This window comes from Centruroides vittatus, unplaced genomic scaffold (assembly GCF_030686945.1).
Source record: "Centruroides vittatus isolate TY-2023 unplaced genomic scaffold, ASM3068694v2 contig_484, whole genome shotgun sequence".
NCBI lineage: Eukaryota > Metazoa > Arthropoda > Arachnida > Scorpiones > Buthidae > Centruroides > Centruroides vittatus.
This window is the reverse complement of record NW_027122274.1, coordinates 2,721,321-2,740,654: the sequence shown is the minus strand read 5'-3', so window position 1 is coordinate 2,740,654 and position 19,334 is coordinate 2,721,321. Positions and strand designations below refer to the sequence as shown.

Below are 19,334 nucleotides of genomic sequence, written 5' to 3'. Positions count from 1 at the left end.
CATCAAACAGATTTTTATCACAGTTGCTGTGTTTCTTATGCTTGTATTTCAAGTGTTATTTCAAGTATATTTCATAAGTGTTATTTCAAGTGTTATTTCATAAGTGCTGCAGCACTTATGAAATAAGATGATGTTTGTTTATTCTTCATTACAAGCCATGCATTTTTATGTATTTTAAGAAATTAAATGTAAAATAAATTTTCTCACAGGTGTTGATGTCTGTTTAATAATAATAATAATAACAACAGGTTAGTGGCATTACATAATTCTATTAATAGTGGTATCATATGATACATTTTTGAGGAGAATAACGTTTTGGTGTGCCATGTTGAGACATGTCGAGTCATGGGTGTGCCGCAAGTAGAAAAAGGTTGCAGAACACTGCTCTAAAAGACAAATATAGATAAGTGTAATAATCCTAATATCACTAAGTTTGACTCTTACATCATCAAACTGTGCTTTGTCAGCTTTAAACATTCCAAATAAAGTACTGAATGTTACTCATTGTGATAAATATCCTGGTTTACATTTATTTTTCTCTAGTAGTATACTAAATACAATAAATTAAATTTCACTTTACATATTCAGAAATATCAAACTAAACTGTTATTATTGTAAAAAAACAAAAAATGTTTTAACACATTTTAACATGTTTCTATTAATTGTAAATTGCAGTATAATTGTCTAAACAATTATCTGAAAATACTTGAAATAAAGCACAAATTTATGTGGAATTTTGGTTTTCATGATACTTAGTGATATGCAAAAAAACCATGTAAAACAAAAATCTTACTGTATATATTTCTATTAACATTAAATGTTTCTTTGTATCAATTTCTAGAAAGTATAATAGTAATATTTTCTTATTAATAACTTTAACATTATATAATTGATTAATTTTACAACATAAGTATTTTCTTACCAAGCAAACTAAATCCAAATATATGAGAGAGCTGATCAGAAACTAACACTCTTCTATCCGATCCGTCTAAATTTGCCATCTCAATTTTATCTGATTTTGCATCTCCCCAATATAATTTCCTTTTTTCATAATCTATAGCTAATCCATTTGGCCAATCAAGAGAAGTATTTATAATAGTTGTTCTGTGTGTTCCATCTAACTCTGCTCGTTCAATCATTGGTTTGGAACCCCAGTCTGTCCAATACATATACCTATTAATTAAAAAATGAACAAAAATATATATAAAAACATTAAAATAATAATAGTTATATATAAGAATGTTTTAACACTAAGAAATTTTAACCCTTTTAAAAAGTCCAGAAATTGCAGCTACTGCATACTGCACTTATATTCAACAATAAATGTAAATATTTTACAATCTAGCGATATCTTCATATAATGCTTACATATTATATAATACTGTAAAAAAATTTTTTGTTATACTTAGTCAAAAAATGAAAGAAACATTTAATAATTCATATTTTATTGATTGTATAATGTTAATTTCAATTTAATTTTTAATGAAAAATTAAGTATTTTAGAATCTCCAATAGTTATTAAAAAATTATTATTGACTGCAATTTAAATGTGGATTTTGATTTAGACTTACTGTTTAAAAGAAAATTTCAGTTTTTATGTACATGTGTAATTTGGGTAACTTTGGTAAAATTATTTTTATCTTCAATTACTTATATATCATCCCTAATTTAAAATAAACATTTATATTATGCAAGTACAGAAAATTCTCCATTTAGTACTTATTATAATAATACATACAACGTCATGTTAGGTCAATTAGTAGTCTAAATCAGCAGTCGCCAACCTGTTTGACCTCACATACCACTAAACTCACAGTTTTGAATCTCACGGACCACTGTCATAAATTTTGTTTTAAACAATACAAACATCTATAGAATAATGATCATAAAAGTTCCATTTTACTTTATTAATATGAAATTCATTTGTTTAATTATGACAAATTAGTGTGAAGTTTGTGGCTGCTTGTTTGAAATAAGTTTATGGATTCTTGACTCTTATTCCACAAAGACCAACAATTGCACTCATAACATTATTTATCGTTGATTATTTATTGATTTATTGATAACAGTCCTTACCAGATTGGTTTTAGATTTGAATAAAAAACTCCAAATAAGTGAAAAAAAGGAACCAAGCATTTTGCATTTCTTTTGTAATACTTTGCATAACTTTGGGTTAATCAAAGTTCTCCATGGACCACCAAAATTTTTTTTTGTGGACCACCAGTTAGCGATCGCTGGTCTAAATCATCTTAATCATACTCCATCCTTTAACTGATATTATTACCCTCTTGGTTAAAACTTGCCTCTTGAAAGCTGATAAATTTCTGATAATTCTTCATTTCATATAATGACTAACAGAAATATTCAGAAGCTGTCAATTTTGTATGTTCCCTCACTAACAGTGAATAAGAACTAAACAATTGGCTCAAACCCTTGTCATTGGTTATTTTAGTGTCAATTTTTCTAATAAAATTAACACAACATTGTTGATGAAATATATTTTATTTATCATATATTTACTCTACATCTGGTCAGCAATCATTTCTGCATTGAGCCACATTGCCATCTTAAATTTGTCTGTCTTAGATGGCTCTACAATTATCAATATATTATCAAAGTATACAGATATTATTGACATTTTTCTATTTAATTTTATCCGAGATTATGTTGTTAGTATACATATAATGAAAAAGTTGTCATTTGGTAGTCACTTTGTTTTTTCAACACAATGCTGTTTATTTAGCTCTGTCCCAAATAGCTCTTTGCACTTCTTATTTTATAAGTTAATTATATTTACAACGAAGTGAAAGAACAGAGAAAAATAGAATATTCAAGATTATATCTTCTAAATTGCATATTAGTTAAATGTCACATTTTCAACAGTAAATTCAAAGGTGCAGGAAATACAGTACTGTGGGTTATGTGAAGATTTATTTTACTCTAACAATTTTCTGTGGAGTATATGCTGGTGCAGGTTATGAATTTTGGATTATTAATATTTGTGACTAAATCTTTCAAATTAATAATTTTGCAAATAAATTTCAATATGTAATAATTATTATTGCCTTATTGTCCTTATTTCAATACTTATTATATTTGTCAACTTGGACATAAATTATTAATAGGACTGTTAAACTAGTGTAAGTATTATCGCAAAATTGAGCAAAAGTTCTCAAAGAAAACAGACTTTCTTTATTCAGCCTCCTGTACTTTTGTTTACAACTGTGTTTTGGGCTAACACGCCCCTCTGTATTATCAGTGAATTTTAAAACATTAAAATCACAACACATTTGTTATTTATAGTTAAAACTAATAACCATTGTAACCCTGCTGAAGAGTGGCGTGATAGCCCAAAACAGTTGTAAACAAAAGTATGTGTACAGGAGGCTCAATAAAGAAAGTCTGTTTTCTTTGAGAACTTTTGCTCAATTTTGCGATAATACTTACACCAGTTTAACAGTCCTATTAATAATTTACGTCCAAATTGACAAATATAATAAGTATTCAATATGTAGTATTTTCTTTTGATTCTCTTTATATTAAATTATATATTTGTAAAAATATTTTCTAATTAAACATTATAAACAATATTATTATTTGTTTTATAAAATAAAACCTAGTCTGTTAAATTCCTTACAGGCACTTGTTATAAAATTTAGTATGGATTTGATTACCCATACAAAGGTTACAAGAAATGTTTCAGAGAAAATCCAGTACATCACTTGTCTTAAAAGTACATTATAATTATTATACAAAAAGTTAAAATTAAATCATAACATTAAACTAGAAAACTGTTAAAATTAATCTAAAAGATATTTAAATAATGTAAGTTTAGCACAGTTTTAAATATTAATGATATATAATTGCAACAACTTACCCTTCAACTGGATCAAGCACAATGGCTCTTGGTTCATCAAGATTTTCAGTAATTAAAATTTTTCGAGATGTTCCATTAAGTCTAGAAACTTCAATTCTATCAGTTCCAGTATCAGTCCAATACAAATTACGTGCAATCCAATCAATGGCAATTCCATCAGGATGATGGACTTCTGTTGTTATCAAATCTTCTTGCTCTATATAAACAGAGAATTAAACAATATTTTTATTTAAAATATAAAGATTTCTTAGAAACAATATAAATTTCATCATTTTGACAGTTACTAGAACAAAACAAGAACAGAATATATTGACAGATATTTTATTAATTATAATGTTGTAACATTGAATGACATTTCAAAAATAAACTTTAACATGTATGTGAATTTGTTACCTTTAATGACTATCACAAAACATTGAATTAATTTTTTCTTAATCATTGAAGATTAACTAATTTTTTTTATTATAGGAAATAGCCCATTTATAAAAATAAATAGCATCAATAGTTATTTTCAGATGTATTCTAGCAAATCAAGAGAGAATTTTATGTATGTTCATTTACATCAGGCATGTCAAACACGCGGCCCGCATGCGGCCCACCAACACCTGGGTTGCGGCCCGCCGAGACTTGAAAAAAGTTTTTTAAATATCAAGCTTTGACGCTTGAAGTTGGAAAGTGAACTTTTTGGAACTATACGATTCCTGCCCTTTTGTGTTTGTCCGTTCTGTATTTCGTCCAACCAATTCAAATTGGTCGACGCTAGGAAAGACAGTTGGATAACGGCCACGGCTTTGAATCTATGAACGATGATTGGCCGGCAAACATCATACGAGAGTGGACATCGTGGAACACTGCTACGTGCTGATTTCTCCATCAGCAATTGCTACAATCCATATAAAAAGGAGGAAAGGTTTTGGCGCGAAAGTCAAGTGTTTGCTGGAAGGTCAAGGCGGACGTTTGTGTGCTCTACCGCAAGGGGTCTTTTCGGCGGATCCGTTCGGGAATAGTGACTTTCAGAACTTTGACTGTTTGTGTGAATCTACTTTGTAAACGTTGTAATTTTTGTGATTTGTAAATTATATTCGAGCAGGTGGACTTAATAATCTCAATTCGCTTCATTTCTGGAAGATAGAATGTGAATACACTGATCTACCATATTATACAGAAGTTCGTTGGCTTTCGAGGCATAAAGTGCTAAAACGATTCTCCAAATTGCTGGACGAAATCATAATTTTCTTGGAAACAAAAAATTACGAATGTGCTGAATTAAAAGATGGACAAAGGATAAAGGTCCTGGCTTTCTCGGTTGATATTACAAGTCATCTTAATCGACTTAATCTTAAGCTTCGAGGCAAAAATCATGTTGTTACAAGCGCTATTTGATAATATTAACGCTTTCAAACAAAAATTATTACTTTGGCGAAAACAAATAGGAAAAGAAAGCTTTGAAAGCTGCCAATATCTATTGCTTAAATCAGTGTTTCTCAAACTTTTTTGGACCACAACCCCCCTTCTGCACTTAAAAATTTCAAAGGACCCCCGAAGAATAAGTATGTGTCAAAAAACATCCCGGAGGGAGGGGGTTAGGCCCGTATTTAAATATTTATATTATTTTTATTATTTATATGTGCAATTTATTTAACTAAAATTATTTTACATATTTTTTATTTCTATTATTTCTGAACATGAATCCATAGTAAATTTATAAAATATTTGAAAAAATTAACCTGGCATCAATTTTTCAGCGACCCCCCAAATATTTTTCGCGACCCCACTTTGAGAATCACTGGCTTAAATCACCTAAATTAAAATTTACGGAATATGCTGACCAAATTAAATTGTTAAAAAGAGAATTCGATCGAAAATTTTCTAATTTTAAAAGCTGTGAATTACAATTTCGTCTTTTTGCTTCACCTCCATCTATCGATATTGAAACTGTTGATGAAAACTTACAAATGGAATTAATTAAAATCCAATGTGATAATTTGCTGAAGCAAAAATATATGGAAGTTGGAATTGCAGATTTTTATACATATTTATCTGTAGATTGGTTTCCTAAAATGTTATTGCTTGTTACCCGTATACTGGCTATGTTTGGAAGCACTTATTTATGTGAGCAACTATTTTCTTTAATAAAAAATAACAAAAATTCAGAAAGGTCAAGGTTAACCGATCGACATCTATTATCAATTTTAAAAATTGCATCGGCTGAATATATTCAACCAAATTTTTATGACTCGCTTTGTGAAAAACGTTGCCAAATATCTTCTATAAAGTAATATTAAACTGTGATTTTCTTTATTTCTTATTACAACTTTTGTTTTTTATAAAAAATATAAAATATTTTTAAGTTTAAAAAATAATATGAAATATAAAATGTCTACGTACGTATAATATACAGTATATTGAGTCTAATAAATACATAATATAATCATTCTGAAAATCGCATTTTATTAATTTTTTGAACATTGAAAACATGTGGCCCCCAACTTATACAAAATAGATCATGTGGCCCGTAATATCATGAGTTTGACATGCCTGATTTACATGATCAAGTCTTAAGGTAATCATGGCTGCTGATCATTATGTACAAAAAAATTATTTAGAATGCACGAATAACCTATACAAAAAGAATAAAATATATTTTGTCTCCTCTGATAGTCAAATTTCATGCTGTATTCACATGAAATCAAACTGACTGTTCAAGATTTAATTTGAGTGTTTTGCCATCAATTAACACCTCAGCTGATTCTGTAAATCATCTGATTAAAATTCTACACACTTTTATAGTTGTAAAGTCGAAATCACCCTGCATAACAGCTATAAATCTAAAGAGGAATGGCATGACATTGAGGTCACCAATTTTGATCAAACTTGATGAGGTTATAGTATATCCCAATAACTGACATGTGCCAAGAAGTAAAGTGCAAGACTCAAAATTAAAGGAGAAAACAGAGATTGAAAATTGCAAATCACTTAAAACGTTTAGAATTTCCATTATTTGTAGTGTGGCAAGTGGCTTGGTGGGGACACAATGATTTCATAATCAAGAGGTTTGTGATTCAAATCTTGGTGGTATCAATGTAATTTTCTTTTTATACAAAAGTAAAATTTTTATTTATTCTTGGTATTTTTAAATTTATTATATTTATTTAAAAGTTATTTTTTAATAAATTTATTTTCAAATTTTCATATACAGTACATACGGGATTCATACACTTATTTATAATTTATTTGAAAAGAAGATTAGATTTAAACAAAATTATCATTATTCAAAGCCAATTTTGTTAATAAAAAGACATTTTCATTAACATTATTTGAACTATTTGCTTTCCATAAGCACAATTTTGTGGATGGTAATTATTGTAGGCATGTGGAACAATGAACATCTCTGCAATGTGCACATTCAGTAAATGTAGATTTTTACAATAAGATGATGATACACATGTTAGTGGAAAAACAAACTTAATTAATGTTTAAAAACACGTCTCCATCAACTAATTTGGAGGGGAAAATCATTTGTACTGTATCACATTGGAAAATATCAGATTGCTTGATGTTTTTTCTACCACCTTCGCAACTTCTGAAATTGTTGAAGGCTGCAATTAGATCTTTGATTCTGAATGATGCTTTCACAATATGTAAATTTTGTAATATTGTCGTACAGTGATCCTTCTGCAGAACAAATTTCTATGCAATCAATGTTAGCACGAGATATCAAAGCAATCTTTTAATTCTTTAGTGAATAAAGATGCAATTATACATACATTTAGGTTAAACAATGACTTTGTTGTTAGAGTAAGTACATACTGTACATGAAAATACAGAAAATGTTTTGTTTTTAAATAAATATTGTTAGGAAGCATTTGCCATTTGCTTTTGACCTTGACTTGCTACTTAAAACAAATGGATTTTATTGTTTTATTATCCTGTTTATTGTTCATTTCTAGTTTTCTAAAAATAAATCAGTTTTTCTCTCTGACAATGTTATAAAATTTAAAAATACCAAGAATTAAAAATTATAATTTTGTATTAAAAAAAAATACCACCAAGAGTTGAAACACAAACCTCATGATTATGAAACAAGCCCACCCCCATCAAGCCACTGACTACTCTACAGATGACAGAAATTCTATAAAGGTTTTAAGTGATTTGCAATTTTCAACCTTTATTTTCTCCTTTAATTTTGAGTACTGTACCTTATTTACTACTTGGCACATGTCAGTTAGCACATGTCATTATAACCTCACTGCATTTGATCAAAATTGGTAACCCCAATGTCATGCCATCCCCTCATAAACCAAACTTTTAAATTAAAAATCTTGAGGTCAACTTGCATTCTGATATATAAAATAACTGGAAAATCTAATGCATTGCAATGGCTATGGTAGAAAGAGATTTAATAGGGTTAAAGACTCAGTATATAAGTATCTCAGAAAATAAGTCAGTTCTTTTGATAAAACTTGCATATTTTTCAAGTAAAGTTTTGTTCTATTCTTAATGACAGTCAGTGGTTCTGGTAAATCCACAGATATAAACATTAGGAAAAAACAAATCTGTCAGACTTGATTTCCCAAAAAAGAAAAGCCAATTATTTTTGTTTAATTTTTGATTTGTCAATTCAATTCCAAGGATTAAAAGTTACTAGCACATCAATTACTAGATAATAAATTAAAATCTTCAGATCTTGCAAAAACTAGTGAAATCTGAACTATTGACATCTTTGAATTGTTTAAGTTACTAATTTGCCTGGTTTTAGTTTTACTTCTGAACAGATATATTAATAAAGTAACTAATTAATTAATTACTTCATAGACATCCTCACATAATTTAGCATCTTAGTTATCAAAAACTTCTATAAAACTTCATTTTAAAAGTTTAATTTCTTTAATTTTATTCTATAAAACTCACCACTTCCATTCAGATAAGCTCTTCTTATCATTTGGGTTTCGTCATCTGTCCAATATATCTTATGTTCTTCTGGATCATAATCTACCGCAATAGTGTGACGAATCCCTTGTAATTGTAACACAACATCAGTATAATCAGGAGTATCCAAAGATATTCTTCTTATATCAGTTCTTCTAGCAAGAAGTAGAATTTCTTGTGGACCTGAAATTTAATATCACAGTATTAATCAATAAAAATTAAATAGATCAATATTAATCTCAAATCTTTCAATTTGAGATTTTCCATTATTCTAAAAATTCAGAAATAAAATAATTGTAAAATATAGCAGTAATCCAATTTTATTCTTTTCACAGCTTACTTGACATTTTAATTTTAGACAGAATTGTTGTTAAACAGGTTTCAGTTAGATATTACATTAATATAAATGTCAGTATTATGGTTATTATAACTTAGTTACAAAAGTCTGGATTTAAACATTGTATTCAAAGCATTATCCCAGTATAATTAGAAAATGTAAAATAATCTTCTTTAAGAAAATAGAAATTATAAAATAAAAATTATAAAGTCTCTCAGTCATTTAATCAATCTTTCATAAAATTATATTTACATGTATTATTGCATATATTCTATTATAATGATATATAAATTCAAATCATTCATACAGTTATTTCTATGAGCAATAGCAAATTGCAAATTAAGTGAGATATTCATGTGTGAAAACAATATAGTTCTCTACATTCTTGGCTTAAGGTTCAAGAACAATAAATGATCAATTAAAATTTTAAACACTAGTTTTAAAGTTTTTTATGAACACATCAAACTAGAAACAATTTCAGTAATTACTTACAATATTTAGATTATAATTCATCATCTTAAAGCTAGAGATGAGATCTGTATTGTTTTTTATATACAGACATATCATCTAATGCATTATTGAAGTTGCTGAACATAACTGCATTAATGATATGAATTTATGTTATATAAGATAGAAGCTCTTACAATCTTAACAACACAGTGAAGCATGTTTATATATTCTCAAGGAACTAGACCAGTGGTTTCCAATCATATTGGATTTATAACATATTTTATTATTAAAATATTACTGGATCAGCTAACATTTTGATCATAGAGTTCTCTCTCATACTTTTTCTATGAAAGGTTACTGGAACAAACTTCCAAACTCTAGTTGATAACACAGAAATACATTGTTACTATTTTTATAAATAACTAGCAGACCCGGCCACGCGTTGCTGTGGCTCAAAATGTATCTATTATAAATGTATAACGCCTCCCCCGTGGGGGGAATTTCAAAAAATCCCTTCTTAGTGTACATTCTCTTGACGTACCCTATTAAAACGCAATCAAACATGCATCTAAAATAGTATAATAAAAGTCGAGTTCTTCACAGTAAGCCTTAATCCTGTCCCTCTCCCCCGCAGGGAAATATCGAAAAATCCATTTTTAGTGTATATTCTGTTGACGTAACCTATTAAAACGCAATTAAAAACGCAAAAAACCGCATCTAAAATAGTATAATAGAAGCCGAGTTCTTCACAGTAAGCCTTAATCCTGTCCCTCTTCCCCGCTGGGGAATATCGAAAAATCTCTTTTTAGTGTATATTCTGTTGACGTAACCTATTAAAACGCAATTAAAAACGCAAAAACCGCATCTAAAATAGTATAATAGAAGCCAAGTTTTTCACGGTAAGCCTTAATCCTGTCCCTTTCCCCGCTGGGAAATATCGAAAAATCCCTTTTTAGTGTATATTCTGTTGACGTAACCTATTAAAACGCAATTAAAAACGCAAAAAACCGCATCTAAAATAGTATAATAGAAGCCAAGTTCTTCACAGTAAGCCTTAATCCTGTCCCTCTTCCCCGCTGGGGAATATCAAAAAATCTCTTTTTAGTGTATATTCTGTTGACGTAACCTATTAAAACGCAATTAAAAACCAACCGCATCTAAAATAGTATAATAGAAGCCAAGTTCTTCACGGTAAGCCTTAATCCTGTCCCTTTCCCCGCTGGGGAATATCGAAAAATCCCTTTTTAGTGTATATTCTGTTGACGTAACCTATTAAAACGCAATTAAAAACGCAAAAAACCGCATGCTAAAATAGTATAAATAGAAGCCAGAGTTCTTCACAGTAAGCCTTAATCCTGTCCCTTTCCCCGCTGGGGAATATCGAAAAAATCCCTTTTTAGTGTATATTCTGTTGACGTAACCTATTAAAACGCAATTAAAAACGCAAAAAACCGCATGCTAAAATAGTATAATAGAAGCCAAGTTCTTCACAGGTAAGCCTTAATCCTGTCCCTTTCCCCGCTGGGGAATATCGAAAAATCCCTTTTTAGTGTATATTCTGTTGACGTAACCTATTAAAACGCAATTAAAAACGCAAAAACCGCATGCAAAATAGTATAAATAGAAGCAGAGTTCTTCACAGTAAGCCTTAATCCTGTCCCTTTCCCCGCTGAGGAATATCGAAAAATCCCTTTTTAGTGTATATTCTGTTGACGTAACCTATTAAACGCAATTAAAAACGCAAAAAACCGCATGCAAAATAGTATAATAAAAGTCGGAGTTCTTCACAGTAAGCCTTAATCCCGTCCCTCTCCGTCGCAAGGAAATATCGAAAAATCCCTTTTTAGTGTATATTCTGTTGGCGTTAACCTATTAAAATGCAACTAAAAACGCAAAAAACCGCGTGTAAAATAGTATAATAGAAGCCGAGTTCTTCACAGTAAGCCTTAATCCTGTCCATCTCCCCCAGTAGGGGAATTTAGACGTGTATATTATATACAAACACTTGCGTATTCGAATGCAACGTTGTGTCAAAATTCAAAAGGAATCGGTAGGAACAAACAAACGTTATATTTTATTTATATAGATAGATAGAAAATGATCTGCTTTAGTCCATTCTAACAGAAAAGCATAATGCCTCACAGAAAAGCCAACTTAGGTTGTCAGAAGTTAGCGCCATCTGTTGGACATGAAAGCCTTAATCCATATATAAATATATTTTTGAAAGGGGGGAAATAGTGGTCTTCACATATGCCACAAACCTTCGCGGGAGTGTATTAAACAACTTCCCAAAGTTTCATGGCAATCGGATAAATAGTGTGGTAATGCATGAAGGACAGACACACAGACACACACACAGACAGACATACATTCGTTTTTATATATATAGATTTTATTCATCTTGTGGAACACTTAGAATGTTTTCATGACACACTAGTGTGCCATGATACACAGGTTGGGATTCATTCAACTAGACCTAAAAGACATAAATTTCAGTTTTACATCCTTTGCTTAAGTCAAGATTGCAAACTAATAGTTGTTATAACAAAATCCAAAATAATTTTTACCTATTCAAGACTCAAATGCTACAGAAAATAGAATTTATATAATCATCATCTGTAATTTTCACATTTTAAATTTTAAATGGTCATTAAAAACTGGCTCAAGTTTTATGTTAAAACTGTATGCTGGAATTTTTCCTAAAATTAACTTGTTTTGTTAAAGGAACATTCTTTGTTTATGAATTATTTTACTTTTACATAATTCAAATGTATAGACTTTTCCTAAATTGTGATTGCTTCCTATCTATTAGCCATAGTCTATGCTAATCCTTCATTCTGAGATAGAATACTCCTGTGGAGTCAATTTTATGTCTCTGAATTGCAGGAATGTGAAGAGAAAACTGTAAAAACAGAACAAAGAATGTGTTTTAAAAATTATACCAGAATTTTTAAAAGAATATTGTGATATCTGTTATCTTCACCAGAAAGAAAATAACATATATAAAACAAAATTGTAATGAGCCTTAGAAGTTTAAGTGAAACATTTCATCATTGAAAGGAATAGGACTGTTTTGGGACTAATGTAAAATGTCATAAAAGTAGAAAGGTTTACATTGTGCTCCCCTGTATTATATTTTGATAGATATAAAAATTTTATCTATTTATTATACAGAAAATATCTATCTACTGTGAAATGAGGAGGATTAGAAAACTTAAAAACAAATAATTAAAGTTTGATCTATAAGAAATAAATTCCAAATTAAATGCCAAAACTATATTCTTCTTTGTACGCCATATCAGATTCCTGATGTCGGCAACACCTGGCATAGGTTAATAAGTAGTTAGTAACGTGTTGAGGTATATCTAGGGGAAGTTACATCCAGAATGGATTCCCGTTGCCTTTTCTGGGGTGCAATGTTATGTGAAGGAAAATGCCTTCCGGGAGGTCTTGTAAGGGAAACTGGTTCCTATTCAGGTGTTACTAACATGGAGAAAACCCAGAAAACTTCGCACGCCAGCCCGTCCAAGCACAGTGCAAACCCGTGACTGAACTCCCAGTGTTTAGCGACAGAACCGTTCGGCACTGGTGGGTCTAAAACTTATATTAGAAACATCTAATATAAATATTTTAAGATTTTAGTAAACTTTTCTAATATAAATTTTGATTTTCAGTTTATTATAAACATATTTTGTTCATAACAACTTTAATATTCATTGTACCAGTACATTGTAAAATAAAATTTTAATTTCCTACTCACCCTCAGCACAAGTTTTAGAATCATCTAATAAACGAACTCCTGTTGGACAGGCACATGAATAATATGGCTTGTGAGAAGACATTAAGCATAAATGAGAGCAGCCACCATTATTAGTATCACATGGTGTTGGACCTATATATAAAATCATATACAAGAATTATATACAATAACTTCTCATACAATTCAACTACAGTCAAACTCAATTATAACAAACACAGATATAAATTTATTAAATATAATTAAATTATTTAATATTTTATTGGAGTTTTTCTTTTTTTTTTATTTAATTGGGAGGAAGAAACCAACCATCTTTGACATTTCCAAATGTAGATAAATAAATAAATTTAAATTATTTATCATCAAGTTAATTAAAATTGTAATTAATAATATTTTTTAATAACTTCTATTATTTCTATATTTCTTCTCCTATCTTCCTTCAAATAAATCACTGTTCTAATAAATAAATATTTTTTTAACATAAAATTATTAAAAACATTGAATTACCATTCGGTTGTCGTTCACTCAGATATACGTGAATTCCCATTGGAGACAATGAACCACCAATTACATTTTTTTTTTGATGTCCATCATATTTATTACAAGATTGTACGGTTCTTGTTTGCCAATCTGTCCAATATAATCGATCATCATATAATGTCAAAGAAAATGGATGAGGGAGATCACGATTTACAATAACTTTCCGACTACGTCCATCAAAATCCATACCAGATATAAACTTCAACTTAGCATCAGCCCAATATATTCTAAAAGAGAGAAGAAGAAAAAATTATAAAAATCGTGCAGATTATGTTTCATTATGCTAATCTCAATTATCTGCTAATTTTTGGTGTTTGTACATACAGAAGAATCTCATTTTAATGGATCAGTCAGGCTGTAGAAAATTATTGTTGTTCTGAGAATCCATAATATTGCAAACAATGAATTTCCCATACACCCAGGAAAATATCCATTATTTGAAAAAATTTCCACTTTTTAACCCCCATATATAAGAAATACCAGTATTCGCAATTATTCAGTCTCTTGAGATCACTATTCTTTATCCTATAGAAACACATTTATAATGTATGTGTATATTATGTCATACGTGTGTAAGACAAAGCTGATGAAAACTGTACATACTGTAAGCATAAAAACAGGCAAATTATACATGTTCATTAGCACTTTGCTTGATGTCACAATTTGTTTAAAAACTTGTCCATCTTGATTTTTTTCAATGCCGATTTTCTGTCTATTGAATATGACACGCTTGATATTAGCAATATCATGTACAGTAGAGCCCTGTTCATTTGTGCTGAAACTCGTTGTGAAGGTCTTTACGAGCTGGAAATAATCGATGGCCTCACTAAATTTTTGCACTAAACTTGGACTAGTGACAGTGTTCATTAAGTAATTTCTCCTCAATTGTATCCACTGGCTGACTCTCTTTGTACAATTCTTCAATTGTACTGGTATATATCCCAAATGTAACAAGTGCATCATCAAACTCTACAAATTTTCCAAAAACACCTTAAGTTCCAAAAACCCCAACGTTTAGTTAATATAACTAAATGTTGAAAAACTGCAAACTTTACAATAGATTTCGGGTAGAAAAAATCTATTATTCTAAGTAAATGAGCCACTAAAAGGTAAAATTACATTCATTTGGTGGAATTTATAATAAAATCTGTTATTCCGAGAAATCCGTTGTTCCACAATCCATTAAAATGAGATTCTACTGTACTGATATATTATCTCACTTATTGGTTTAGTTCTCCTAAATCACTTTCATGATAAAATACACACATCTACAAACTATTTTAAGTTCATTTATATACCTATAAAATCTTGAATAAATTAAATTATAACAATTAAGATATTTCCTTGTAAGACATTAATAATCAATTAAAATAAGTAATGGTCACTCAATATAAGATTTTTAAAAATTATTTCTTTGTATAATAATGCCAAACTTAAAAATTTGCATTTCTAATAGTTGTGTACTGGACTTCAGAAAACTAAAAGAAACATTTAAATATTAGACATCTTTCATGTATCTGAAACTGGAGGAAAAAGAACTTTTCTTAATGAAAAGTTAAATTATGTGCTTTAAGACTAGACAGAATTTTATTATCTCTTATACTGCTCCAAAATTTGAGATATTTTCAAACTTAATAAGCCCTAGGTCTTTCCATTTCAGAAAATCTGACAACAAAGTATAAAGAACAATACACTTTCTTTCATTTTCATAAATTTAATTCTGAGGATCCTAGATTGACAGAAAATACCTTCCTTTATCAACAGCAGCATGTTAGTTTCTTCACAATATTCAAAATCATCCACTTCTCTTTCTCCTGTATTTTTAATACTAAGGAATTAAAATATTATTCCTTTTTCATAAGAAATGAAAAAAATATTATTGGCTTCTTTAAATAAACTATGTATAACATACATAAAAAACTTATGTCCACTTAATCTAATACAATAAACAAACATGTTTCATAATTAAAAAATAATTGATTTTTTTATAACTTCTATGTGAGTAAATATAATATATTGCCTTGCCTAAAATATTGCTTTGTTTTGAATATGCTACTTTCAATAATTATCATACACATTAAAAAAATACTCTATTTTTTGCATGAATTTAATTACTAAAATTCCTTCAAAAATCTTGCAAATTTTTTAAAATCAATCAAACAATTCAACAGATTATCTATCAGCCTATTATAAGGCAATAATCTGGCAGATCATTTGGCAATACAAATAAATCAGGTTGATTTATTTGTATTGCCAATGATCTGCCAGATTGGTTTCCAATTAAAATTATATACAGTCGACTCCGCATAAGTTGTCACCCAGATAACTCGACACCATCAGTTATGTAGTCACTTTTCTGTGGTCCCAGCAACTTACATAGGCATTAATGTTAAAAAATTCCAGTTTACTCGACACTGTTTAACTCGTCACTACTGGATAAGTCAACATACTTTTGCTGTCCCATACTCTGATAAGTTGTCGCCCCCTTCTGAAAAAATGAATTCACTCCGCTCATGTGATGCAAAGTCATTTTTTTTTCAGGAGGAGTAGTTGATTTATTTATTTATACATATTAATAAAAATGCCTTAACATTTTATGTATTTTTATGTATAAAATAATAACAGATAAACAAAAAGAAAATATACAATCTACATCAATGTCACACCAGAATCCAATTTTGCATTTTCTCATGCTAGAGGCATTAAGAATCCTTAGACGTTACTTGTCAACAATTGACAATTGCGAAGATGATGTTTTAAAGGCATTCATGATCGTTGAAAAAGAAAGTTGAGACAGTTAAGTGCTCAAAACAAACAACACAAAACGAATTTTTCAGTTTTTCATCTACAGAGTAATTGTAAATGGAAGACACAATGTATTGTAGGTCTATACTACTGTATTTTCCTAACTAGTTTTGTGGTTTTTTTTTCAACTTCGCTTTAGTCGTCACATCGGATAACTTGACACACTTTCACTTCCCCTTGGGGTGTTGACTTATGCAGAGTCGATTGTATATATATAAATAATTTTAATTGGAAACCATTTGGGTAGTTGGTGTAAAGTATCTTGCAACCAGTTAATTCAGCTTTTGTTTCAGGAAAAATATTTTTACATAACAAATCAAAATTTATTCTTTTCTTTTTGAATTGAAATATATAAATATTCTAAAATGGATATTTTACAGATGACTGCTATATATTTTGTATATTATTATGTTTATTCTTTGACTGGTATCAATGGCAAAGAAAAAGTATCTTAAGTTATAAGATTTTTTTCTTTATGTTATGATTAAAATTTATTAGTTATGTTTTAAAATAACAAAGAACTATATATATATCGTATACAAGTAAAAAAAACTAATTAATAAAAATTTACCGTTTTGTTTCATAGTCAACAGTAAGTCCATTTGGCCAAAATATATTTTCTTTGACTATTATTTTTCGTGTCGAATGATTTCCATTCATACTAGCTCGTTCAATTTTTGGCATCTCTCCCCAATCAGTCCAAAACATTAACCTATAAAAATCAAAAATATTTATATTAATTAATTATAATTTTAAAAGGAAGAAAAAAATTCAATTAGGAATTCTAAAAATAGAGAGATTGCAGCCAAAGTTCAAACATTAAACTTGTACGGCAAGCAGAAGTACACGTTTGACGTTTGAACTCCAAGTAAAATACATTGCGGTGCATGTTCACAACAATATCCCATGAGTCAGTGCACAACATGAACATTGCGCACTGACTCATGGATATTGTTGAAAAATGACAGAAATGTTTAACGTTGAGGAATGTTACCAGTGAAGGTAAATAAACAAATTAAACTATTTTAAAGTATTTATAGGATGTTTAATAACACTAAATAATTATTTTTAATTAACGTCATGTCTCCTACCGTACTTACCTCATACTTTTGTTGAGGAAAGTAGTAGCTTATGTAAATCCGAAAGGACCGGAAAATTATTTTTAGAAAATTTACAAATGTATTACGCTGTCGATGATAGAAGATGCCATGGAAAAACAAACCTACTCCTACAGAATTATGATAAGCTATTATGAAGACAAATATATGTAAATTCTATAAGCATTTCATATCACTTGCAAAAAAATTGAATAATTAAATAATTTCTGGATTAAAGTCGTCTATTCTTTTACACTATTATTCATAAATACTTAAATAATCATTATTTTAATAAAATACATCATAATTTTAACCCCAAACACAAAAAACTGAAGTTTAAGCCAATCTTCTACTCGCCATGCTAGACGTAGCAAATGCCATTATCAACCTTCTAGAATTGCCAGATGGCGGCATTCAAACGTCCAACATACACGTTTTTGGCTGAAAACAACAGCCACAACCTCTTTAATATTAACAGACAGTGCCATCTGTTGCATTTCTATGTTTCAGTGAAACTAAAGCCAGAGCCATAACATTGAAATATAAAATATTAGTCTGAGTTACTGATTTTATTTCTCTTATAATTTTTTTTAGTTAATAAATTTTTTCCATTGTTAAATAATAATTATAATAAGTAGGATGATACCACATCAAATTAACAATAAAATGAAAAACCACTATCTTCTGGTGTTAATTCTTTTAATTAGAATACAAACATAATGATAAAAGATGGTTAGTATTTTCACAATAAATCTTTTCATTCTCAAGCAATCAAACCAAACAAAATCAAATTCAAACTGGAGTGTGTCAAACCAAATATACAGAGCTTTTTTTTAAGAAAAACAAAAAGAAAGAAAAAGCTTTGTATGTGATGTGATCATTTATTAGCTCTGTCCATAAAAATTTCTCATAACCAAAGAGTAAAGTTTTTCAATTCCAAGTACCTAGGCTTGTAGAGTCTTTTCACTTTTACTTGGACCAATAACTAATCTAAAACTTGGCAAGTTTGAGTCCAAACTTCATATAATTAAACGGCATTGAACAGAAATCATCAGTTGTCAATCATCAAAGCATTATTAGTAAGCATGGAATCTGCATTGCTACACTACTTTTAATGCAGGTCTCATTTTTAGAGGAAACCATAATCAACCATCAGGAAATGATCTTTTAATCCATTTAAACTGAATTTTTAATCCAATTTTGTACCCTTTTCACCATTCTCTTCAACTAGCATCATTTACTGCCTTTCTCAAGCTTCTGCACAAAATTACATATGAAATTCATTAGCTTTGATTCTACAATATCAATAGTTTAAAAATTTCTAATTGATTTTCCTGCCCATTTAATGTTCAAAAAATGAAATTATGCTATTGATTAGCTGACAAATTTCAATCATAAATAGTTTTGAATTTAAATTTGAAAAGTACTCCTTCCTAAAATTTTAAATTTCTTGCTGCAATTGGTTAGGAAAAGTCAGTTGAGTAACAGTGGTTTTAAAAAACAGTATAAACAGATAGTTTCCTTTGTCATCCCTACTTTTTA

At 29.2% G+C, this 19,334-nt stretch overlaps 1 protein-coding gene across 1 annotated transcript in view; it reads right to left on the bottom strand.

Annotated features, from left to right (window-relative positions):
• Positions 1 to 19,334, bottom strand: part of arr (low-density lipoprotein receptor-related protein 6) — an 80,639-nt gene that overhangs the window by 33,094 nt on the left and 28,211 nt on the right. The window contains 6 exon segments of the mRNA XM_067273665.1: positions 923 to 1,173; positions 3,878 to 4,073; positions 8,789 to 8,989; positions 13,354 to 13,485; positions 13,858 to 14,117; positions 17,267 to 17,407. Of these exon segments, the coding sequence (XP_067129766.1) occupies positions 923 to 1,173; positions 3,878 to 4,073; positions 8,789 to 8,989; positions 13,354 to 13,485; positions 13,858 to 14,117; positions 17,267 to 17,407 (1,181 nt within the window).